A 24750-nucleotide genomic window follows, 5' to 3' on the forward strand; every position below is an offset into this window, starting at 1 on the left:
TTTCTGTAAATGACACTACTTTTGCCTGTTGCTAGAGAATTATAAGTTCTCATTGTTCAAATCATTGTTCCCGGTAATTATTGTGGTGACACAGGGAGAGGAACACGGCTGCCCCCTCTTATGAAACAGTGAGCTGGTGTGAGTCAGGAATGAGCCTTGGCGGTGTTGTGGTGAAGCACGTGGCAACGGACTGCCTCTGGCTCTGTTTGCCAAGACCAACACCATGACAGCTGAGCTCGCAGGATCTTTGCGGGGCCGGCTGAGAAACCGGAGAGGAGTTCAGACCCCAGCTCAGTCCGCTGCTTGCGGCATGGAAGCCAATCTGACATAATACTTGCTTCTGGGGTGCTTTGGAGGCTTTAGGGTGGCAGCAGCATCTATTTATAAGTTGTCTCCAAATATAAACGAACAAAAGCCTGGCTTCATTTCCCAGTTCTGCGCCCTCTGGATGCGTCCTTATGGCACATAGCCTGTCTCTCCGAGCAGTTCCCGGATGTGCTGGTGGGAGCACACCTCAGGCTAGGATCATAAGTCACTCTCTTTTTTTCTTCTATTTTTCCTTCCCTTTGTACTAAAGAGTCACATACATCTCACTAAGTGCCACCCCCCCCCCATGTAATGTATGTATACATAATCTATGCATCAGCTATATGAAAGAGCTCGCAGGACACAGCACCTTGGCCTCAGGGGTCACTGTTATTAAAGATTTACGGGCAAAGGAGGGGCCTTTCCTCTCAGCGATGCAAACAGCTCCATATTGATTATGACACATCATCACTGTACGTTAAAAAAAAAATCTTGCTTCCACTCCCTCGTGTCTGGGACCTCTCCCTTCCTCCTTTACCTCGGAATGGGAGAACTTCCTTGCGGCAACCTTGGGATGACCAGAGAGCCAGGGAATCAGTGACACTTCCTTCCCTTTTCCTCCAGGACAGCCTAATGGAAGAGTCACATGCTACAAAGATTTCATTTTCCCACGGATATAGCATCATATCCTCTCTCTCCTCCCTCCTCCCTTCCAGCCCCTGTCCTAGCCCCTCGGGAATAATTTCTCCGTGACTATAATAAATTCGGGGTTTATTGTAGGAAACTGTACTTTTTGGATTTTGGATGTTTTTTCTTTCTTCCTGCATGTGGAATATTTGCATATATATATATGTAAGGCATCTCAGGAATATGATGACAGTCTAACAAAAATTAATATTCCTATAAACATACACTGAGGGCAATATTTGTGCAGTATTTTAAATTATTTTGTTTGTGTGGTAAGGTTTCATGGTGTGGAATTTTTTTTTTTTTTTTTTTTTTTTTTTTTTTGGCCAGTCCTGGGCCTTGGACTCAGGGCCTGAGCACTGTCCCTGGCTTCTTCCCGCTCAAGGCTAGCACTCTGCCACTTGAGCCACAGTGCCGCTTCTGGCCGTTTTCTGCATATGTGGTGCTGGGGAATCGAACCTAGGGCCTCGTGTATCCGAGGCAGGCACTCTTGCCACTAGGCTATATCCCCAGCCCTCATGGTGTGGAATTTTTGACTTGGTTATGTGAGTGCCGAAGTCTCCGAGTTTGGAGCATCTCAAATTTTGTGGGATTAGGGATGCTCAGCTTGTAATTAGTAATAACGTGTAATGAATAATATTATGCAAGTAGCAACAACAATATTATTAACCTTCAGAATAGTTCTGCTAGAGGATCTTTATTTATTTATTTTTGGACGGCCGCATTCAATTTCCTGTGACTCTATGAATTAGACCTCCAGTCCTTCTCAGTTCCTTTAAAATGGTTGATTTGCCATCTGAGAACCATAGTTTGAAGCCATCCTGGGCTGGGAAGTCTGACTTTTCTCTCCATTTAACTACCAGAAAACTGAAGGTGGAGCTGTGACTGAAACTGGTAGCACCCTAGCCCTTGAGTAGAAAAGCTGGAAGCTTTTCTACTCAAGCACCCAGGAGTTACTGAGAGAGTGAAGAAGGATCGAAGACAAGATACATCCTTCTAGGACACATTCCCAGTGACCTATCCCCTCTAACTAGGCTCTTCCTCCCAGTTGCCACTACTTCCCAATAATGTCATCCAGTTATAGGCCCATTGGAAGTAAAGCTGTGGCTCAAGTGGTAGAGGGCCAGCCTTGAGCAAAAAAATGAACAGAGAGTCCCCGAGTCCAAGCCCCGTTACTAGTACAATTATAAATGGATTGATTCATTGGTTCATTCAGCACCCCATGATCTAATCACTATCCCTAAACTTTACCTGTACATATTGCACTAGGGACTAAGCTTATTGGGGGTGGGGATGGGGACTCTGTAGCCAAACCACATCAGAGTCTTACTTCTATTTTACCTTTTCCTAAATCCACATCATTGCCTAATAAAAGATTCAGGAGCAGAAGCTCTCTGCGAATCTATTCATGTGATCACTGTGCATCAAGTGCTTAGGGTTTGCCAGGTGCCATGTTAAAGCCTAGAACTTTGCAGGGGGACTCAGCTAAGTTTTTACACACAGGAGCTCACAGACTCTTCTGACATGAGACCTCAACTGGTGGGGAGTGGAGTGGGGTGGGGTGGGCGGGGAGCCCACTATCCCCTGGTACACTGTCGAATGACCATTTACATCCAGAGCCCTCTGATGCTGGAGGAGGTCTTTTACCCCACAGAGGTTGTTGTAGCTATGATCACCATGGTAACCGACTAAATGGAGCTGCAGCTCGGGTGTGCGGGCCCAGCTGTGAAGACGACCGCCTCTTCTATTTGCAAAGTGCAAAGCATTTCTGTGGATGTGAGATTTGGCTGGAGGAGAGCAAGCAGATGGGAAGATGAGCAGGACAGTTGAACCGCGCTGGGTTCAAAAGGAACGATAAACTAAAAACCTTGCGTTTATTGGACCTGCCCGGTATGCCAGGCACTGGGTTATGTTTGTGGCTTCATCTTGTCTGATCCTCATAATTATGGCTGTTCTTGCTCCTCTATTAGACAAGTGAGACTGGGGTTCATGTCAGCTGCATAAAATGTCTCCTCTTTGATTTCAAAGTCGGTGCCCTTGCTGCTTGATGACAATGGTTCTGAAGTGCAGGTACAGTGTATTCGAGTGAAAGCAGGTGGAATGGCTACAATGCAGATTCCAAGGCCTGGCGGAATCACAAATGTGTGTAGCTGGGGCTCTGGGAACCGTGCATGAAAGGTGCCAGTGAAGGGTACCTGAGCCCAGAGCGACCTACAGAGGGCAGTTGCCCTACCCCAAAACTACTAGTTACGACTGCTATGCCGGTTTAGTGCACTAGAGGGGCATGGCATTTTCATAGGGAACCAGGACAGGATATGGTGGGTCCAACTACGTAATGTCATCCTGCAGGGATAACAACCTTCCTCCACCTGGTGCTCCAACTGAGAGGAAAGAAAAATCTCTAACGAGTGCTTATTATGTGTGAGTGTGTGTGTATGTGTGTGTGTGTGTACACACACATATATATGTATATATATATATAATTTTTCCCCTAGCATTTCTGTCTGCAAGGCCAACCCACTTACTAGCCCAGTCACCAGGGCAACCGTCACCCCCACCTTGACAACTCCTTGCACCCACATCCAGGGCCCAGAGACCCAGCCCTATAATCAGCCTCCTGCTGCCTCTGCAGGCAGCCAGCAGAGACAGTCAGGGGCCCATCTCCCCTCCCTATTGTGCAGACACCCCCCCTCTCCACATTCACGCTCACACTCACAAACTGCAGTCTGCTTCCCAGGAGACAAATGCTCAATTTGCGCTCCAAGCTTCACATCATTTCTGGAGGAAACGATTTACCTTGAGGGGAGGTATAACCTGACCCAGGGCCCACACAGAAGAAAACACCCTCTCCCAGAGGTTGGTGGCAGGCAATGCCGCCCTCTCCCTTTACAGAGCCAGCTGAGGGAGTGGCTCCAGTTGGAGAAGAGTTTACAAAGTGACGAGCAGAGGGGAGGCTGGGCGGCCCCCAGAGAGGGGAAGGGGTATGTGAGGCTGGATGCCTACTGCCAGTGGCTAACGAAGCTGCTCCTTTTGCCAGCTGGGTCCTCAGGCTCCTTGCAGAGGAGAGCAGAGCCCCTACCATGGCCAAACCCACATGGAGTACAGACCTGGTGGGTAAATGGGTGAGCTCCCCCTTGAAGGTCCCTGCTTGAACAGTGTCTTGAGGTCAGGCTACTGGGGTCAGGTATTTCCTGTCATCCTAGCTACTCAGGAGGCGAGATCTGCGGATGGCAGGTTGAAGCCACTTTACAGATACAGATATGGGAGTTAGAAGTATTATTTATTTATTTATTTATTTATTGCTGGTCCTGGGGCTTGAACTCAGGGCCTGAGCACTATCCTTGAGCTTCTTTTTTTTTTTCCCTCAAGGGTAGTAATCCACCACTTGAGCTCCACTTTCAGCTTTTTTGGGCAATTAACTGGAGATAAGAGTCTCACAGACTTTCCTGCTGGGATGGCTTCAAACTGTGATCCTCAGAGCTCAGCTTCCTGAGTAGCTAGGATGACAGGCCTGAGCCACTGATGGCCAGCCATGACATTGGTTTTGCTGGGCTAAGATCAAGGTGTCAGTATGGCTCTACTCCCTTCTAAGGGAGAATTTTCAAACTCTGAAACTTCTTTTTCTAACTTTTATAGGCTGACAACTTGAAAGCTAGCTTTGGTCTTTACTCCTTTCTAAAAGTGGGATCAGAACACCAGATTTTACCTGTGGAGCTCAAGCCTACTTTTGCTTTGAACTTCAAAGGCAATATTGAAAGAAAAGAATGAAGAACAGAGGAGATCTACTATTAGATATTAGTACAAACATGCATCCTCCTTATCCACAGGAGATATTTCAAGCCTCCTTGAAACCTCAGACTATGTTTTTAGTTCAAATTATAAATTAGAAACCACAGGAGATCAACAATTAGTAATAAAATAGAGAATAACTATATTAAGTAGAATAAGAATAACGTTATGTAACGAAGCCATGATGGTGGCTCCCAGATGACCAGTGGGCGGGCACAATATATAGCACGTAGCCACGTACATGTAAACTGGGCATGGGGGAGATTCACATCCGGCCCCATGGGGGAACAGAACAGACGGCATGAGATATCATGACCAATGCACGCTTAGAGATGAATATTATTATTCTTATGTGTCAGTCCTGAGGCTTGAACTCAGGGCTTGAACAGGTCCTTGACCTGTTTTGCTCAAGGTTAGTACTCTACCCACTTGAGCCACAGCTCCACCTCTGGCTTTTTTTTCCCTTTTGTTAGTTAGTTGAGCTAAGAGTCTCATAGACTTTCCTGCCTACGCTGGCTTTGAACCACGGTCTTCAGATCTCAGCATCTTGAGTAGCTAGGATTACAGGCTTGACCCACCAGTGCCTGGCAGCAATAATTTATGTCTGGGACTTTTCATTTAGATTTTTGGTTTTAAGAATATGACTGTGGATAACTGGAACCACAGAATGTAAAAGTGCAGGTAAGAGAGGGCTTCTAAGTAACTAAGCCATAGTAATGCAATTAGCACAGAACTGGCACAAGAACAGTTACATCAATAAAGCAGCAATGAGAGCCCAGAAAGAGACATGTGTATCTACAAGGACTTGGCACATGCTAGAGATGCTATCACACATTGGTAGAGAAAAGATGGGTTGTTAGGTTGTTACTTCTGGAAAACGAACTATGTAGAGAAAACAACCTCATAGTTCTAGAATGAACTAGAAATGAACTCCAGATGACTTAAGACCTAACTATAAGAGGTGAGAATATAACTATGTAGAGAAAAATGTAGGTGACTATTTTGTGATGAGGTGGGTCAAGATTCCTAAATAGGACCCAGAAGAACACACTCCACAAGACCAAAATTTGGTGCATCTGGCTCTACTTGAATTTCTCATTCATTGTAGGAGAGCAAAGACTAAGCTATAAGGACACACAAAGTAGGAAGCAATACTTGTGATGTCTAAACCTAACAGGGGATTCATATTTAGAATGTATCAGAAATTCTTCCAATTCACTCTGGAAAAATAACCGGAAATCCAGCAGAAAAAGAGGCAAGGGATACAACTAAATAAATCACAAAGGAGAAAAAAATTCAGTGGCTTTGCATATGGAAAAACAATAAACAAACCAATCGTCAAGAGGATACAAATGAAAACTACAATGCGCTACTACTTTACTATCAAATTAGTATAAATTAGCATATCGGATAATATCAGACACAAGCATGTAAGTGGGGAACGCGGAATTTGCCCTCTTCATGTACCACTGATTGGAATGTAACCTGGCAGACATCATCCTGGCAGGTGGTGTGACTGAAAGCAAGCCCAGTAGAATGCATGACCCAACAGTTTCATTTCTTCTTTATGGTCTGAAGGACAGACCTAACAAATAATTGCACAGTGTGCACTTAAGTTCATTTTTTGAGGAATTGATCCATAAAATGTGTATTGCCAGGACTTAATGAAGCCTTGGTATATAGACAGCCATATGGTTAGCTAGATCTTTGTTATGGTTCACATAATTTTCCTCCCACATTTTTTTTACCATCATTTAGTTGTATTAAGGGGGTTTCATTTTGATATGCTCATATATGCAGACAATGTACCTTGATCATCTTGAAGGCCCGTGGTGCTATCTAGAAATGGCGGGACTTTAGGAGGCGGGGCTTCATGGGAGGACTTTAAGTAATTGGGAGTGTGCCCTTGAAGGAAGTACTGGGACCTTACCCCCTCTTCCTCTGCCCTCCTCTTTACTGTGACCATGGGGTGAAGTCTCCATCTGCCACAGTTCCCTCTGTCCTGACAGACGGTGTTTCCAAGGCCGAGAGCAACTGGCCCAAACGACCAAGGACTGAAACAGTGATCCCAAATAAAGATTTCTTCAAGTCGTTTCTTCCAGACATTTTGTCACAGCGACAGAAAGAGGATCTCTCGGGTATATTGAGGAAACAAGAAACAGAATGAATTCTTACCACCATGCCATTTACAATCATTTGCAATATGCTATTTACACGCAGAAAGACACATCAACCAAAGGCATCACTGTCTTTGGAGTCACGTACAGGCAACGTGACCTATCTTAACACATAAAAAAGAGGTACCTACGGGGGAGGGCCGAGGAATAGGAGCGTGGAGAGGGATTGAGTGGGAAACAAAACTCACAACACAACGCTTGTCCCTAAGGTCCAAAATTCGCTTCAGCCCCCCCCCCCCCTCCCAGAGCCTCCCATGGGTGACAGAACCTTGCCCCAGGGCAGGGCCCACCCTCTCCCCCACCTTGCCAGGCACGATTCCCCATTCCTAAGGGCTTCTCTGACTCACCCCAGCACGTCCAGGCTTCCACCTCGAAGGCTAAGGCCTCACATCGACACACATTCCCACATACCTGTCCCCCATTTCCTGGTCACACACCCCATCCTGATTGCTTGATTTGGGCCTGAGACCCCTACCCCAGAGCTAGAGCTGAGCCGAAGGGGGGGGGTGTCTGCGTCGTCAGCCCTGGAATGGGGGGGGTAGGGAAGGACTGGAAAGTTATCCCCAACAGTGAGGAAGACCCCCGACCCGCCCCCCTTTCTCCCGCTCCCCTCTCATTGGCTCAGGATCCTCACGCCCAGCTTCCGCCCACAGCACACCACGCCACGGGCTGTGCGCAAGCGCCCCACCGGGACCGTCCCCAGCCTCCCCCCCACCCCCGACCCCCAGCACGCGGCGGGGGCGGAGCTAGAACTGAGAGAGGCGGGGCGACGGCAGGTGGGGGCGGGCGCAGGGCGCGACGTTGCGCGGCAGTTGCGTCCCGCCGCGCGTGCGGCGCCCGGGAGGGGGCGTGGCCGAGGCGGTCGCGGCGGCGGCTCTCCGCCCTCGCCCCGCCCTCCGCCCCGCCCCCTGTGCCGGCCCCGCCCCCTCGGCGGGCGGCTCTCGATGCTCCCGCCGGCCGCAGCGGCTCGCTCGGCTCCCGCGGCCGGCCGAGAGCGGGAGCGGAGTCCTGCTGGTGGGCGGCGCGGGGCTGCGCGCGTCCGGCATCCCGGGGCCGCTCCGGCCCGGGCGGCTAGGGGGCCCGGCGGTCCATGCATCCGCCGCCGCCCGCCGCCGGCGTCGCGATGGATTTCGGTCAGAACAGCCTGTTCGGCTACATGGAGGACCTGCAGGAGCTCACCATCATCGAGAGGCCGGTCCGCCGGAGCCTCAAGGTGCGCCCGGGAGACGAAGTCCCCTCGGGGCGCCGGGGCCGCCGCCCCCCGCCCGCCGCCGTCCGCTCCGGCCGGTCCCTCGTCCTGCGCCGGTCGCCGGGCCCCCCCCGGAGCCGGCTACTCCCGGGGACCCCCCTCCTCGACGCGGCCGCCGCTCTCCCACTCGGAGCCCCGGCCTCCGGGGGCCCGGCCCTGTCCCCTGACGTGCCGGTGCGCCCGGCCGACCCCCGGGAACGGCCGGACCCCGTCCACGGGGCTAGCCCCCGCGTCCCTCCGGGCCGCCCGGCCCTCAGGGTGCCCCCCGCTCCGGCCCCTCGCCCCGTGGTGCCGCCCCGCCTTCGCGTCCCGGGCTCACCCGCAGTCCCCCTGAGGAGACGGTCCGGTCCTTCACCCCGGCGGGTCGAGATCGGGCCCCGGGTCCCCGGGCAGCGCGGCCTCCCTCCGCCTCCCGCCCAGGCCCCTGCCTCCGTGGTCCGGGACCCCGTCTGGAGCGCCGTCTCAGCCCCCTGACCCATCCCCGAGTCACCGAGCGTCCTTCCCTTCCAGCCCCTCGGGCAGGACGCGGGCCGGGACCCCATCTCGCACTCCTCCTCCTCCTCCGGGGCTCCCGGGGGCTCCGCGGCCGGCGAGCTTAGCCGAGGACCACCTCACCTCTCCCCCTTCTCCCAGCCCCTTGATGGTTCCCCCGGCGCGCCTCACTCCCACCTGCCGCAGTGTCTCCAATCCTTGATTTCCTTCCAACCCCGGAGTTCATTCCCTCCCCCCGCCCCCCCCCCCCCGCGCTAGATTGCAGTCTTCACCCCGCGTTCGGCGTTTCCTGAGGTAGAAAATGCTGGAGAGAGAGAGCGAGCGAGCGAGCCCGGGGGTATTAGAGATAAGAAGTGCGTGTATATGCATGCACGTATATAGCATATGCATGCATTCTCTATGCAGCTGAAGTTGATTTTAGCAGGGTTCTGAAGCCACGACGTGATTCCCCAAGCTGCAGGAAGCTACAAGAGTAAAAAAAAAAACAACGCCCCAGCCCCACACAACTCCCCCCAAAGTAGATCACCCAATTAGAGACCTCTGTGGTTGAGATAGCTGGAATCATCAGACCCTTGATTCGTTTCTATTGCTCAGATACTTTTTTGCTCTGTATTGACTGTGTGCCTAATTTGTATTTTATACTTGACAGACACCAGAAGAAATTGAAAGGTTGACGGTTGATGAAGACCTCAGTGATATTGAAAGGGCTGTTTATCTGCTCAGGTATTCCCTAGTCTTTCTGTGAAATTGCTGTTCTTTCGGTGTTGCGGAATAGGTGAATGTGAATGCGTCCTGAAATTTTATTAATATTCAGAAGATCGCACCCCTCGAACAGAGAGAGTACAGTTTGCACGCATGGCCTTTGACTTCATTATGAAGTGGGTTGGGTTTGGACTTTAGGAATTTGAGAGCTGAAGTCAATACATAACTAATTTATAGAATATTGTTAGGAGGAGGAAGAAGAGCAGAACAACCAGAGGTTTGAGATGAATCTCCTTCTGTTTCTTTTCTGGCTTTGATTTTTGCTTACATTTCTATTAGCATAGGTAAGATTAATTTAAAAAATTTGTAATAGAGTATGAACATTACATGTTCACCATACGGAAAAGAAACCTACAAAGACAGATTTTCTGCTCCAAACATCTTGATTATACTACTTTTCCTCTGTGAGCTTTGCAGGTTTGCCTGAGAATTAAAAAAAATTTTAATTGAGCTTACTGTTATTTGGGTTTCACATCACCTTGCCGGCTCTCTAGAATTGCTTAAGGCAAATGGCTTTGGAAAATATTTATACTGTTTTCTGAATCATTTAAAATTGTGTTGTAGGTTTAACTTCTTAAAAATGAATACTGGGACCATTAATATTGATAAAAATTCTAGCCTGGCACTGATGGCTCATGTCTATAATCTTAGTTACTCAGGAGGCTGAGATCTGAGGATCAAAGTTTCAATCCAGTGAGGCCTGCAAAGTCTGTTAGACCCTTATCTCCATTTAAAACCATTTAAAAACTGGAAGTGAGGCTATAGTTCCTTGAGCCCAAAAGCTCAGGGAAAGCACCCAGGCCCCGAGTTCAAGCTCCATGACAGACTGACAAAAAAAATAAAAAATAAAAAAGTAAAATTCTTCAGAAGTAGAAATTTTCCTAATGCCTTTCATGCATACTTTGCCATTTTTTTTCATTTGGACATCTTTTCCCTTTTGACAAATTACTCTTCACTTTGGTTTCTCAGAATGGAGTCTTGAAAGCTGGTGTTATTTATGTCCTGTCTCCTTTGCTTAGACCTAGTTAGGCAATTCCAGGTGCTGGCCAGTTTCTTGTTTTAGTTTTGCTTCTAGATCCTGTTTTCAGCCCCATGGTATTTACTGAGCAACTCTGTTAAAGAATTCCACTAGTAGGACTTCCATTTTCGTAATTGTTCTATAGCCTACTAGTGGCATCTTGAGTTTCAGCTCTTAGGTTGACAGTATCAGTAGGCCTACTAACCGATGATGCCATTCAACAATTCCATTCAACAATTCTGTTGTACACAGAGCTTCTGCTTTATCTTGATATCCCCTCTGCCCACCTTGGTCATGACCATCTATGACTATTTAAAAAGAAAAAATGATTCTTTTATCAATTAATAATATGTGGTTTTGGTTTTCACTTAGAGACTAATCTACCTTTTGACCAACTTTATGGTGTTCTATTTGAAAGGATTTTTCCTTCTTATAAACATATTTAGGACAGTGAACAATGGTTGTCAACATTTGCCTTTTCCATAGTTCTTTCACTGGGAGTAGATAGAGAGTTGATGAACATTTGAATAAGTTTAACAAATGGCACTTAATGATTGGAAATAAACCCTTAGTTATTCCTACTGAACCCTTTCCTTAAGTGTAAACATTGGATTACAATTGGAAACAGAGAGTATTGTTCTACTTACTGGTGATATAGACACCTTGTTCTAGATAGCATTGATAAGCCTTCTTTTTTTAGGAAAGCTTTTTGGTGTTCTAGTTTGCTTTTATTGTTGGTTACAGAATGAAGCTGCCTTCTAAGTTTTCTTTATTTTTTCAGACATAGAACATAAGTTTTACTTACTTAGATCTGGTACTTACAAAGCTTTTATACAGACATATTGGGCCCTCTGTTTTTAGAGAAGAGAGTTTTGGAAGAGATCAGATGTCTCCTTTGGTTTCTTATGGCTCACCTACCTTTCAGAAGGCTTGCAGAGTGCCTGGGCAGAGGAACACTAGTTTGGTTGTGTATGGGTTCTCCAGTCGAGTTCTGCTTTTGTATTTCTACCATCTCACCACCTCCTGGGAGGATGTGGGGTTTCACCTTTAGGCCAGCTTCTGGAGGGATCAGTTGCCTGAATGGTTCTTTCTTCTCTGGGATTCAGGAGAGGGGGGCTGATTGTCTCTTAGATGTGTTCTAATCTGCCTCTGTCAAAGCCTCCTGCTTTATCTGCTCGCTGCTCTGCACTGAATTTCTGTTTGAAATGTACTTTATCCCCTGCCCACTTCTAAAGTCTTCCCAGCACTATAGCACTTAATATTGACTCTTGTTACTCTTATCTGTTGGTGATTTTTCAGGTTTATTTTTTATTTTTGCCATCCCTGGGGCTTGAACTCAGGCCTGGGCACTGTCCCTGAGTTCTTTTGCTCAAGGCCAGCACTCTACCACTTGAGCCACAGTGCCCCTCCTGGCTTTTTCTGTTTATGTGGTACTGAGGAATTGAACCCTGGGCTTCATGCATACTAGGCAAGCACTCTACCAGTCAGCCATAGTCCCAGCTCTCAGGTTTAGTTTTGCATGCTTTACCTTTTCCTTGTATTGAATATTTAATATTCTTCTGCTTATATGTATTAGGTTTGTTTCTTTAGTTTTCTTATTTTGCATATTAAAACTCACTTGGAATACTCTGTTAAATTAGAATTTAGAGTCAAATGTGTAAGTACGTAGGAAATGCTTTATGTTACTGGAGGGCCTGATGGCACATAAATTGAATTCATAATCTTAAAAAAAGCATTATATACTGAGTACTGTCATCCAATGAAAAAGGAATTATGTTTATTATCTTAGCTTAAAGTATGACAGGTCAGTTATTAATGCAATTTTCACAGTAAGTTTAGAACATTATGATACTTGAAAATTTAACACAGATGAATTTCTGGTTTTTGCATAAATATGATGCTGATATACCCATCTGTGGCATTTAGCACTGAAGCAAAACAACTTTGCTAATAGTCACAGCTTGTGTCTTAGTCAAAGTCATATCACAGCGTCTTTTCTGTTCTCTCTCTTCTGTGCAATTTTGGCATGTATTTTAGGAATATACTCAAACTATGTGAATAATTATATTAGAAAAGAGTCCTAAGTATGTATACTCTTTGTTCACTACGTAAATCTTTACTCACGTGTTATGTAGCTCAGCAGGTAATTTTAGGCCCTTCCTCAGCCTTCGGGACAACCTGGGGCGACCTTAGCTGTGCAGTGTGATATCCCATTAGTCCCTTACTTTTTAAAATGGCTTTATTGAAATGTAATTCACATTCCAGACAGTTCACTCAAAGAACACAGGCTATAAGTGGTTATAAGTGTATCTGAGGAATTATATCACCATTATCACCACAATCAGTTTTAGGACATTTTCATCTTCCTAAAAATAAATCCTGTAATATTAGCAATCCCCAGCAGTCTCTCTTCCACATCTTTCCAGCCTCTGGGAACCAATCATGAGTTGTTGTTTTTTCAGTCTCCATAGACCTTCCTTTCTGGCCATTCCTGGAAATAGATTTGTAATATGTGGCCTTTGTGATTGACTGCTTTTACTTAGCACAGTGTTTTGTAGACCGTTCTGTAGTGTAGTATGCAGCAGTACTTCTTTTCCCCCTTTTTCTTGCAAAGTAATATTCCACTACATGTGTATTCAGCTATTTCCCCTTACCCTAAGGGGATATGTTTCAAGACTCCCTGTAGATGTGGAATCTGCAAATAGTACCAAGCCCTATAATTTAGTGCTTTGTCTGCCTTTGCTAAGCACTCACCATACACTGTGGCCATAATGTTTGCATTTTGAGGTGTGACACATAATAGCACACATTGTTTTGCCTTTCTTATCATTTCACAATAGAAGATTTTGTTTTTACCACATGTCTCAGCAACTTTAGTGTATGTTTTCTTCCCTTATTGCATTGAGAACTTTTTCTTTTTCACTTAAAGGAAGCACTTCACAGTGTCTCTTTGGCTTATGATATCTGAATTGCAGCATCACTTGTCTTGTGCTGTTGGCTATTACGTCGTAACGTAGGGATTGCCGTGCTTAGACACAAGCCTGGGGAAGCCTGGGGACACTGCTGGATGTTGTGGGATAATGAGACTCACCACAGTGGTGCACTGTTTAAAACTTAGGAATTCTTTCTGGAGTTTTCCATTCAATCTTGTCTAACCCCGGCTGGCCATGGATAACCTCAGAAAGCAAATCCCTGGGTGTGGTGGGTCTCCTATGCTACGTTTATCAGTGGATGGACATTTGGGCTGTTTCCCCTGGTTCTGGCCCGATTTGAAGCAGTTAGGCTGCTCTGTTCCCCGTACCAGATTCACTGTGATCTTTACCTCTGCCTTTCCTTGTCTGGAGGGTCCATTCTACCGGCCCAGCATTTACCATCCAGCATCTGTCCTGTGGCCTTCCCTAACTGCTGAGGCCACACAGGCAGCAGGCTTCTCCCAGCGTCACGGCATTTTCATGACCGCACCAATCCGGAGGTGATTAATCATTGCTTTATGTGCATAACTTAAGTGGATGTATGCATTTTCTTTAATAGATCCTAAACTCTTGGACAACAAGCTGTATTTTGTGTTGTTGTTTAGTTCTTTCTTGTTCTTTGATGTAATATAAAGACATACTTGTTCGTGGAATGAATGCTCATAAGAAGACAAAAATGCTGTTTTATATTGTGGGTAGTAGAATCAGATAGACTTAGGCTACATTATCTTTGTGACCATAGGAAAGTTAGCTGTGGTTTTTGAGTCCAGATTTTGTTCATCTGTAAAGTAGAAAAAATAATCCCTATTATGTGGCAGACAGTGGGGCACAATTAATGCTTATTCCCTTCTGTCCACGGAAGTACTCAGTGTACATCTCAGATTTTTAAAGAGGATAATATTTCTTTCTAATAATAAAGTAACAGACAAATAAAGTATATCATGTGAAGTATGTGATAGATACCTAGCAACTTCCTTTGCTAACAATAATGACCAGAAACTAGAATCTTCACAAGTTGTAATGAAGCCTTTTTAGCTGAATGATAATAAGCTCATCTTTCTTTACAGATCCCTCCCTCTCCCCCTCCCTCCCTCCCTCCCTCCCACCCACCCTTCCGTTCAGAACTGGGTTTGAACTCTTGGCTTTGCACTTGTTAGGCAGGTACTCTACACTTGAGCCACACCTCTAGCCTTTTTGTTTTAGGACTTTTTCAGATAGAGTCTGCCCTTTTTGCCTAGGGCTAGTCTTGGACTTGAATTTCTCCTACTCATGCTTCTTGCCTAGCTGGGATCACAGGTGTCTACTGTCATGCCTACATGGCTTCTCAGGTTGGCCTTAAACTGCAGTTTTCACCATCTCCACCTCCCAAGTAGGAAGGCCATGTGCCACTGTGCCTGGATTCAGATTTTTATTATCTTGCAAATGATCTCCTGTCTTAAGCAATATTTGTATTTATATTAAGCATGTGATATGTAGATTTGCTAGTAAACCTAGCCCATCTGTTTGTTTTTTTTTTAAGTTAATTGTGAGGCTGGGAAATGTGGCTTAGTGGTAGGTAGAGTGCTTGCCTAGCATTCATGGAGCCCTAGGTTCAATTCCTAAGTACCACATAAACAGAAAAAGCTGGAATTGGCACTGTGGCTCAAGTGATTGAGCACTGGTCTTGAGCTCAAAGAGGCTCAGGGACAGTGCCCAGGCCCTGAGTTCAAGCCCCATGACTGGCAAAAAAATCCCCAAGCCAAGGATATAGCCTAGTGGCAAGAGTGCCTGCCTCGGATACACGAGGCCCTAGGTTCGATTCCCCAGCACCACATATACAGAAAACGGCCAGAAGCGGCGCTGTGGCTCAAGTGGCAGAGTGCTAGCCTTGAGCGGGAAGAAGCCAGGGACAGTGCTCAGGCCCTGAGTCCAAGGCCCAGGACTGGCCAAAAAAAAAAATAAAAAAAAAAAATCCCCAAGCCAAAACAAAACAGAAAAACTCTCTCAATATCAAAAGTAAACATTTGTGTGTAAAACTTTGTATGCTTATGTTTAGATCATCTAGTCTCTCACATTTTGGATGCTACTTTTGAGTACTGTTTCAGTGAAATGTGGGGTTTGTGTGTGTGTGTGTAAAATGAAAGAGATATACAGTGAGAGAGAAAAACAGAGAGACACAGATATACACATAGAGGGGGGGAGGGAGAAGAGGAAGAGGTTGATCTTGAAAGACCCACATTGCCTGTTCAGTTTTCTTTACTGATGTTGTAGAAAGTCTTTAAATCCCTCATAAATTGAGATGGGGGAATCTGAAAAATGATGTAAGTGTTAACATTTCACTTTGGTAGAAAACATAAATTATTATTGTTTCACTAATTTTTTTGGTGGAGAGCCATGAGAGATCAGGCTTGTCTGAAGCTGAGTGAGAATTTACAGATGAAACTTGGTGAAGCAGGGAAGATACTGCTACGGGGGTTATGTGATTTTCTATTAGTCTTTTACAAGTTACATCGTTCTTCTGTACTGCTACAGAAATCTTTGACAATTTGTCTTCAGTGAGTTTTTCTAAAACTTTCAACTTCATTTTCATGAACTCTTTTTTGATTCCTATATTATTTATGTAATATTTAATTAAGTTAAGTAATTGTAAGATCAAGTGAATTTGAGATGAACTAGTTCAAGAATGAAACATCTTAGTCTTGGTAACCGGCCTAGTGCGAATGGACAAATGGGGCCTTCCCCAGAGTAGCCAACAGGCTATACACTGGTAAGGGTGTGGAGAGTGCAACTTCTCACTTTCACAGTGTTGGGGGGATCCTTCCCTGCACGCTCTGGGATCTCCTTTCCCCTCCTTGTATTCCTTCTTTGTTTCCCCACTGAATCTGGTCTCACGTTCTAGTATGTCCTTTCTTCCCCTTACAGTGAAGAGAATCTTATTTATTTTTTTCAAACAAGCCCTGGATATACATAGGAATGTGCACATACCACATATATAAACTTGTGGTATAAGTTATCATAAGTTATCATATCCCTGTGACCAGCAGCCAGATTCAGAAATGGAATATTAATGGGTTAGCACAATAGCCTTCCCTGTGGTGCTCTCCTAGCCCTCCTGGTTTGTGTGATTCTGAATTTTATAAAGTGGGAGTCATAGTATTTTCTTTCTTGTGCCTGGCTTCTTTTGCTCAAAATAAAAAAATATACTTATCCATAATACTGCATGAAGCAAGATATTATTTATTTTCATGGCACCATGAGATTCCATTATATAAATATATCAAAATTTATTCTGTTGTTGATGGAATTTAGCTTGCTTCTAGTTTGGGGTAAAAGGAATGCTATTGTAAACACATACAGTTTCTTTTAGTTATCCTCCTAGAAGTGCAATAATTGGCATATTCATATGTTCAATTTAAAAGATGCTACTAAACCATTTCTAAAGTGTGATTACCAATTCCTACTTTCACTAGTGATGCATATAAATGGCCTCAGTTAAAATGATAGTGAAGAACTTCCTAGTATGTAATTCTAACATGTCAATCACGAACTGCCTGGTTAACAGTCTTTGGAAGTTTCTTGGTGCATGATTTTCTTACATCAGCTAACTTCTTTTCTTTCCCTATAAGAAAGGGAGTTTCTGTACATCTTTACAGTTATGTTTACACTGCTGGGCACTTGGTTAGAAGACATGGTTATAATATTGTCTTTTAGGACATGAAACACTTTGTGTGTTTTTCTTTGAGAATGAGAAGCACAGTGGATGCCCAGTCTTTCCTTGTACTTCAATGATTCCAAGGAGTCCTACTTTTGCAAAGTTGTCTGGGTATCATCCTATGTGACAATGATGTCCAGATGACTTCACTTTCTCCCATAGAAGTTACAAGAACCCTCATTTTAATTTTTTTGGACAGAGGAACCAGTGTGTCAAGTATTAAGAGAAGCATATAAATGGATTTCAGCTGTGTGAATTCTGTTATCAAGTACTTGGCAAATCCTGAATTCCCTATTTTGGAAAATTCCTAGCTCTCTACCTATTAAGGATTTTCTTTTGCTTGTCGTTTGTGCTGCGAACAACCATGGGAGGCATCTGTTTCTTTTTTCAGTTTACTGGAGCTCTAAAGGCTCTCTGTGAATCAGTAGAAAGCAGGATGATCTCATGAGACCTGTAGGAAAATGGACAAATAAAAGGTAGACTATTTTCAGCAATGTAAGAGTGACCCATATAATGCCATCAAAGCCTGGAGCTTAATAATATGCTGCAATTGTGAAGGAGCTAGGTAATTTTTAACTAGATCTGTTTTATTACTTGTTCAACTTACTTGTAAATTCCTATAATAAGATAATATAATGTAAAAATGAGTGATTATATAGTTGAATGAAGTATATGATTACAATGTCTAAAAATAATACATTTATGTATATTATAAATATATGTAGATGTATTTTCCTGAACAATTCATTTATACCAACACTCTTAGGCTGAGATAGAGGAAGTTTATGCTTTATCCTAATTGTATCTTACTAGTTCTCAGTAGAAAGTTGAAGGTATATTGCTGGGCTTACAGCCTTAAGTTGAATTGTGACTTCTTAGTATTGACATAGAATTAATGTTAATTTTACTAAGCAGTTAAAAATTATAGCCATCTCAGAGTTGGGCTTATATGAAGGAAACTAAGCCACTGAATAAAGTTCAATGATCGTTTTATCTGTTTATCTTTCCACTGGGTGGTTTGATGATTTAAGTCACCTTTCGAGGATCATGTTGGCCATCGATGTAGGAGGCCTGAAGAAGACTCAGGCTTAGTTCTTCATAGTCTCCCCTGTTTTACCTGCATATGACACTAGCATATGGCAATCACTTCTGAAATAATTGTAAAATCTGTTATACCTTAGTGAATAATATACCTTATAATATGCTTTCCCTCCAGTTAGAGGGGAATTGTGTCTAGTAAAGGATAATTGCCACTATCTGTAAAAATTATCTGTTGGAAAAAAAACTTGTTTTACTTTGGCTATGGAGCTTTTTGCTGGTGTAAAGTTTTCTCTCCAGATGGATTTTTTTGTTTTAGATTGTTAAATCCAACCTGTTCCCTAATTTTCTGAAAATAACTTCATGGATAGATAGTTGAAATAAAATAACTGCACCATTGGTAAGCATTTACAAGTGGATATTCCCACATGATCAACATTCTAGTCAAAATATAAAACATTTATATCAACCCCCTCCCAAGCCTCTGGTGTCTTTTTGCAGTTAATACCCTGACCCAACACTAGGCAGCCACTGATTTGTTTTATGGTGCTGTTGATCAACTTTGCCTGTGCTAGATTGTAGAGAGATATTTTCATATCTCTTAGATATGTGCTTTAGAATGGAATGCAGTGAGTCATATGGCAAGTATATATTTTATTTCTAATAAGATATGCATATTTAAACAGTAAAATTTGATTGTTTACATATGTATCTGTCTGGAAAACTGTTATAATCAGATAAAACAAAATCATCACCCCTTAAAAGGTATACATCCCTTTGTCATCCTTCCTGTCCTTTTCTAATCCCCTTCTTGCTAATCTGCGTTCTATTACTGTAGATTTGCTTTCAATGTCTCAAATTTTATAGACATAAATAATGCAGTATTGTTCTTTTATCTAGCTTCTTTCAGCATAATTATTTTGGATTACCTCAAGTTTTCATGCACCAATAGTTTTATTCCTTTTTATTATTGATCATTGCTTCATTTTTTGGATATAACACATTTTGTTTATTTACTGATTGGATGGTGGACATTTGGGTAGTTTGGGGCCATTGAGTTTTTCTCCTTCACTGTTAAACATCCAGGAGTAGAATGCTGATCATAAGTATGCTAACAGTTACCCAGCAAATCCATTTCTCAAGTGATTGTGCCATTCTGCATTTGTTCTAGAAGTATAGGAAAGTCTATCCATCTGTTCAGTAATGTGTGTTTTGGTCAGTCTTTTAAGATACTTCAGTGAGGGAAGCATGAGATTTCTACCGATCAGGGATAATAACATTATGTGTGCTCACATGTGTGTATGAGGCAGTCATATGTCTGGTTTGGTGATGTGCCTGTTCTCATTGTGGGCCCATTGTTGGATATGCCTTGCTAATATTTTCTTTCAGTTGATAGCTATTCTTTTCATTCTCTCGAGTTATATCCATCTCACTTATATACATACATATATAGTTATTTTTGAGGAGTTTTACGAAAAGGTTACAATTTTATAAGTCAGGTTATGAGTGCAATGCTTCTTGGGCATTTTTAACCCTTCTTTCACTTTCCCCCATTTTCCCCCTCCCATCCCTAACCAAAAGTTACATAGGTCATTTTTTTTTTTTTTTTTTTTTTGGCCAGTCCTGGGCCTTGGACTCAGGGCCTGAGCACTGTCCCTGGCTTCTTCCCGCTCAAGGCTAGCACTCTGCCACTTGAGCCACAGCGCCGCTTCTGGCTGTTTTCTGTATATGTGGTGCTGGGGAATCGAACCTAGGGCCTCATGTATCCGAGGCAGGCACTCTTGCCACTAGGCTATATCCCCAGCCCTACATAGGTCATTTTTAACATAGTATATATTAAATACAGTGGTTGCATTTGCTCACCCTTCCTCCTTTTTAGTCCCTTGTTCATAATCTGCTCATGGTTGGCTAGTTTTAAGAGACTTTGAGATAAGATTAGCAGTATAACATAAGCAATCTCAAAACATACTCACACCCTCTGTTGTTTTCTTGAACAATTTGAGGTCTGTCTTCCATTTTGGAACAATTAGTTTAGATAAAAACCTTATATTTCAAAAATCCTACCTTATCCCAAAGCATTTCCTCTTTCCCTTTCTTGCTGATATTGTCTTAGAAGAATCGACAAAAGCCTAGCCACTTGCCCAAAGCCAGAACTTGTAAGCAACCCACATTGATAGAAAAGACAGCTTTTCTTACAAGAGTTCAAAAATCTTTTTTGGGCCATAGGCAACCAAGATATTTTCCTATATTCCTTTAAGGTTTTGAGATTTTTAGCTATGACATTTTATTAAATTTTGTCTATACTATAAGAGGGTTGAGGTTAAATCTGCACCCCCCCCCACATAGCTTTTGCTATTGTAAAAATAGTTTGCTATTGTAAAAATCAGGAAGTTTGGTTTCTATCTCTGTGAAGCATTGAGACACTCAAGTTCTTCAGGTGACATTTCTCATATTCCCTCGCTGGTGTGTCAAGTGATGGACTGTCCTGACAGGTTTCAAAATTTCATCTTGCTTCAGTGGAGTATCCTCAATGATGAGATTATGGTAAGGAAAAGAAGTTGGCAGTTTCTTGTTTTATCCAGTAGGTGGTACTAATAGAGATGCCTGTCAGGCAGAAACTGGAGAGATGAAGTTTCAGAGCCTTCAAAAAACATGTGAAGTAGATATTTATAACTGAGAAAGTGGCCATCTTTCATTAAGGATTGGTTGCACTAGTCGTGTAATCAAGCAAAAATATATTTTATCTTACTGAACTGAGAAAATTGGAGTCAGGTAATATTTCTTTAATAGTTTTAAATGCTTTCTTTTGGATAGAATGAGCTCTATGGATAGTATAAAAATGTTTATATGTTCAAGTATGAAAAATGAGACTAGATGGAGTTAGATATCACAGAAATTCTCTTGGTAACAAGTTACAAACTGAATTTGTTTGGTAATAACGTGGTAAGTTCTCTTGGTAATAGTTTTGAATGATATTTGCTTGGAAATAACAACCATGAACTATATTTACTAGAAAGTTGTGTGTGTGTGTGTGTGTATGTGTGTGTGTGCACGTGCGCATGTATGCTGTTACTGAAGCTTGAACTTAAAACCTCATGCTCTCTTGAGGAATTTTTGCTCAGCTACGACTCTACTACTTGAGCCAGGCCTCCAGTTTTGGCATTTTTGGTTAATTGGAGATAGAGTTTGAGGATTTGTCTAGTTGGCTGGCTTCAAATTGCCATCCTTAGACCTCAGCTTCCTGAGTAGCTAGGATTACAGGCGTGAGCCATCTTGACCTGGCTGAAAGTGGAGAGTTCAAATTGGGGAAAAAAGTCACAGAAAGGACAGCTTGGCCACGCAGTGGGTGAGCGCACTTTTATGGCTGGATGAAGGAAGGAAGTGATGTGCATGGATGGCTATATACTTTTTTTTTTATTTCTGTGACCTCCTCCTTCTCTGCTTTTTTCTGCCATTCCTTTTCCTCTTCCTGCCTACTCCAGTCATCCGTCTGTTACTTTTAAGTCCACCAAGCACATGGGACCTCATGCCTTTGAATTTGCCTTTCTCTGCTTCTCATATTTATTTCTCAGCTGTCTACATTTCTGGTACCAGCATTTCCTTCAGATCTTTAATGTGGGTGGCTTATTTAGCTCAGATAATAATGCTATTATCTACTTAATGTCACAGTTAAAACCTGGGAGTACCTGAAATTTTCTCTGTTCTCATCTCTGCTATTTAAGCAGATTTAGTGTTTTTAAACAAGTAGGAACAGTCACAAGACTTCTGTAGTTTCCTGATGTGCACATTAAAATACTTGATTATCAGAAACCTTCCAGGGGTGGTGCTCAAAATTCCAGTGTTTTTATTTTAGAAAACACTTGAATTTTTTTTTTTGGTACTTTTGCAGACCAATAGATATGATCTCTTGCTCTTTTGTTCCTTAGGAAAAATATTTCTAATGTTCACACATAGGATGTATTTTGTTATTTTACCTCTAGTGACTTCTTTACTATGTAAGGATATATTCATATAATTGGTCTTTAGACAAATCTTGTTTTTAAAAAATTATTAGGCATCAAGAGATATATAAGTAGTGGTTTTCTTTTAATCCTGTTGCAAAGACATGGAGCACAGCCACTAACCAGCAATTTGACCTTGGGGACATGATTTAGCTTCTCTGTACTCTGCCAATAAAATGAAGGAGATTTGCTAGCTAAGCTGTGTAGATTCTTTCTTGTTCTATGGCTGTAAACTACGTTTACAGTGTACCCAGTCATCAGCACTTTCCAAGGGGTTAGTATGTTCATTTCTCCACTATTTTCTTAAAAAAGTGTTTGCTATCTTTAGGTAGAAAAGCTCAAGAAATTCTAGTCAATTCTGATTCTTTTGACTAATGTTTTTGTAAAACAAACTTAAGGTTAATATTTTGCATATTTTAATATTTGCTACTTTGACTCTTTGTTTTGTTCAGTTGAACAGTATATACATAAGAATAGAATAAATTGTTATTTATCAACTCTTCCTTTGTAGTAAAAATCATTAACTGCTGTGATTTTAAAAATGTCATTATTTTTATATAAAATATTATTTTATTTATATCCACATAAATAGTATGTGGATTTTGTCTTGTGGACTACATATTAAAATCTTCACACACACACACACATAGTAGAGAGAGGGGAGGGATGAAGGGGGATTTGTATCTATAAATACCTTATCTGAATCATTCACACATTGAATTATATATGGTGTAATTAAAAGTTATATTTCCTTAGAGAAAGTATATACCTAAGTATTCCTTGGATACATTTAAAATCTGGTACAACAGTATATTTTAAGTACAGTCATATATCACAACAGCAGGGAAATATTCTGAGAAATAAATCATGAGAAGATTCCATCATTGTGCAAATATCATAGAGTTTCCTTATAGGAACTAAGGTGGTTGCCGTGATAGGTGGAGTAATCTTACGGGGACCACTGTCATACCTGTGGTCTATTAATGACAAAACATCCTTATGTATTACACCACTACATTCTCATTTAGGGACATTTATTTACAATCATTTTGTACTCATAATAGATGCAATTATAATTTGTTACTTTATGATAAAAAGGGCCCAAAATACATCACATTGTACACTTTGAATATGTATGATTTTTTGTTTCTGATCCTGAGGCTTGAACTCTGGGGCCTTGGCATTGTCCCTGAGCTCCCTTTGCTCAAGGCTAGCGCTCTCCTACTTGAGCCATAACACCACTTCTGGCTTTTTCTGTTTATGTGGTACTGAGGAATCAAACCCAGGGCTTCATGCATGCCAGACAAGCACTCCACCACTATGCCAGATTCCCAGTCCCGGATTTTTTTTTTCTTTTTGATAGAGGACTTGTAAAGAAAATGATAGGCATTTCTAGGGCTGGGAATATAGCCTAGTGGCAAGAGAGCTTGCCTTGTATACATGAAGCCCTGGGTTCGATTCCCCAGCACCACATATATAGAAAATGGCCAGAAGTGGCGCTGTGGCTCAAGTGGCAGAGTGCTAGCCTTGAGCAAAGAGAAGCCAGGGACAGTGCTCAGGCCCTGAGTCCAAGGCCCAGGACTGGCAAAAAAAAAATGATAGGCATTTCTAAAATATTTATTTAAATACAAGACACCAAGGAGAAGATTGACTGTATCTTACTATTAAGTAGTTATACAAAGGGGCTACAAGTTATGAGTACAATACTTATTGATCAGTGTCACTCTTTCCATCATTCTCCCCTATTTTTTTCCCTTCCATCTCTACACTTAACCTAGTTTATTTGTATTGACTATAATGACTGCAGACTTTCTCTGAAAAAATGTACATATGTGAAATTAATTTAGATGAATATTTGGGAACCCATGAAAGACTTTACAGGACCAATAGTGTTTTTCTAAAAATCAAATTCTTGCTTTGTGGAGATACTGTGACAGGAACCAGTTGGCTGAGCTTAAATGGGTTCCATAGTTTTCTTCTCCAGTGTGGCAACATGAAGGAGGTCTGTTGTATTAGCTCTCTAACTCCACCTGTTTTGTGCCTAGTGCTACAAATGGGTGTTTGAGGGTTGTCTTAACCTATTAGATGGAAATCATGAATGGGGAAGGATCAGCTCCTTTGAGGTTGACATACCTGAGACCTTTAGTACCAGAGGCTGATTGCTCTGAAAATTAAGAGGTTATGGCTCCAGTCACTTACAGCTCCAAGTATTCAGCTTATTGCTCTAGAGTTTTTGAAGGTCAGCTGCTGCTTGGTAGTTGCTCCTGAGTCAGTATTCTTAACTCTTGGTATCTGTTACTGAGCATCTTAACCCTTGACGGGTCCTCTGGAGCTCATCTAGCAACTAGGGCTGTCTCCACTTTTCAGTCCTGTGTTGTCTCAGCCCCATTTCTGTTTTGTTCACTCTACGTAATTATTTAGTCACCTCCTAATTGTTGAGTGAGTGGAGGACTTATGGCATAGGAATGGCAGGGGCTTAGGTACTGGCGTCATTCTTCAGAGGTCTTTCACCTGACCTGCCTGGGGCCTGGGTTTGGAAGTGCCAGGTTTCACTTGTTCTTGGTGTTT

At 42.8% G+C, this 24750-nt stretch overlaps 1 protein-coding gene across 3 annotated transcripts in view; it reads left to right on the forward strand.

Annotated features, from left to right (window-relative positions):
• The first annotated feature begins 8049 nt into the window (after nt 1-8049).
• Ppp4r4 (protein phosphatase 4 regulatory subunit 4) overlaps nt 8050-24750 on the forward strand; it is a 74392-nt gene continuing 57691 nt past the window's right edge. For all 3 annotated transcript variants that reach the window (XR_007213221.1, XM_048362548.1, XM_048362549.1), the window contains exons 1-2: nt 8050-8172; nt 9350-9423. Coding sequence is in view for 2 of the 3 variants with exons in the window: in XM_048362548.1 (XP_048218505.1) it covers nt 8050-8172; nt 9350-9423 (197 nt within the window). In the remaining variant the exon portion in view is untranslated. The remainder of the gene's footprint in view (nt 8173-9349; nt 9424-24750) is intronic.

Source organism: Perognathus longimembris, chromosome 14, assembly GCF_023159225.1.
Source record: "Perognathus longimembris pacificus isolate PPM17 chromosome 14, ASM2315922v1, whole genome shotgun sequence".
NCBI classification, from domain to species: domain Eukaryota; kingdom Metazoa; phylum Chordata; class Mammalia; order Rodentia; family Heteromyidae; genus Perognathus; species Perognathus longimembris.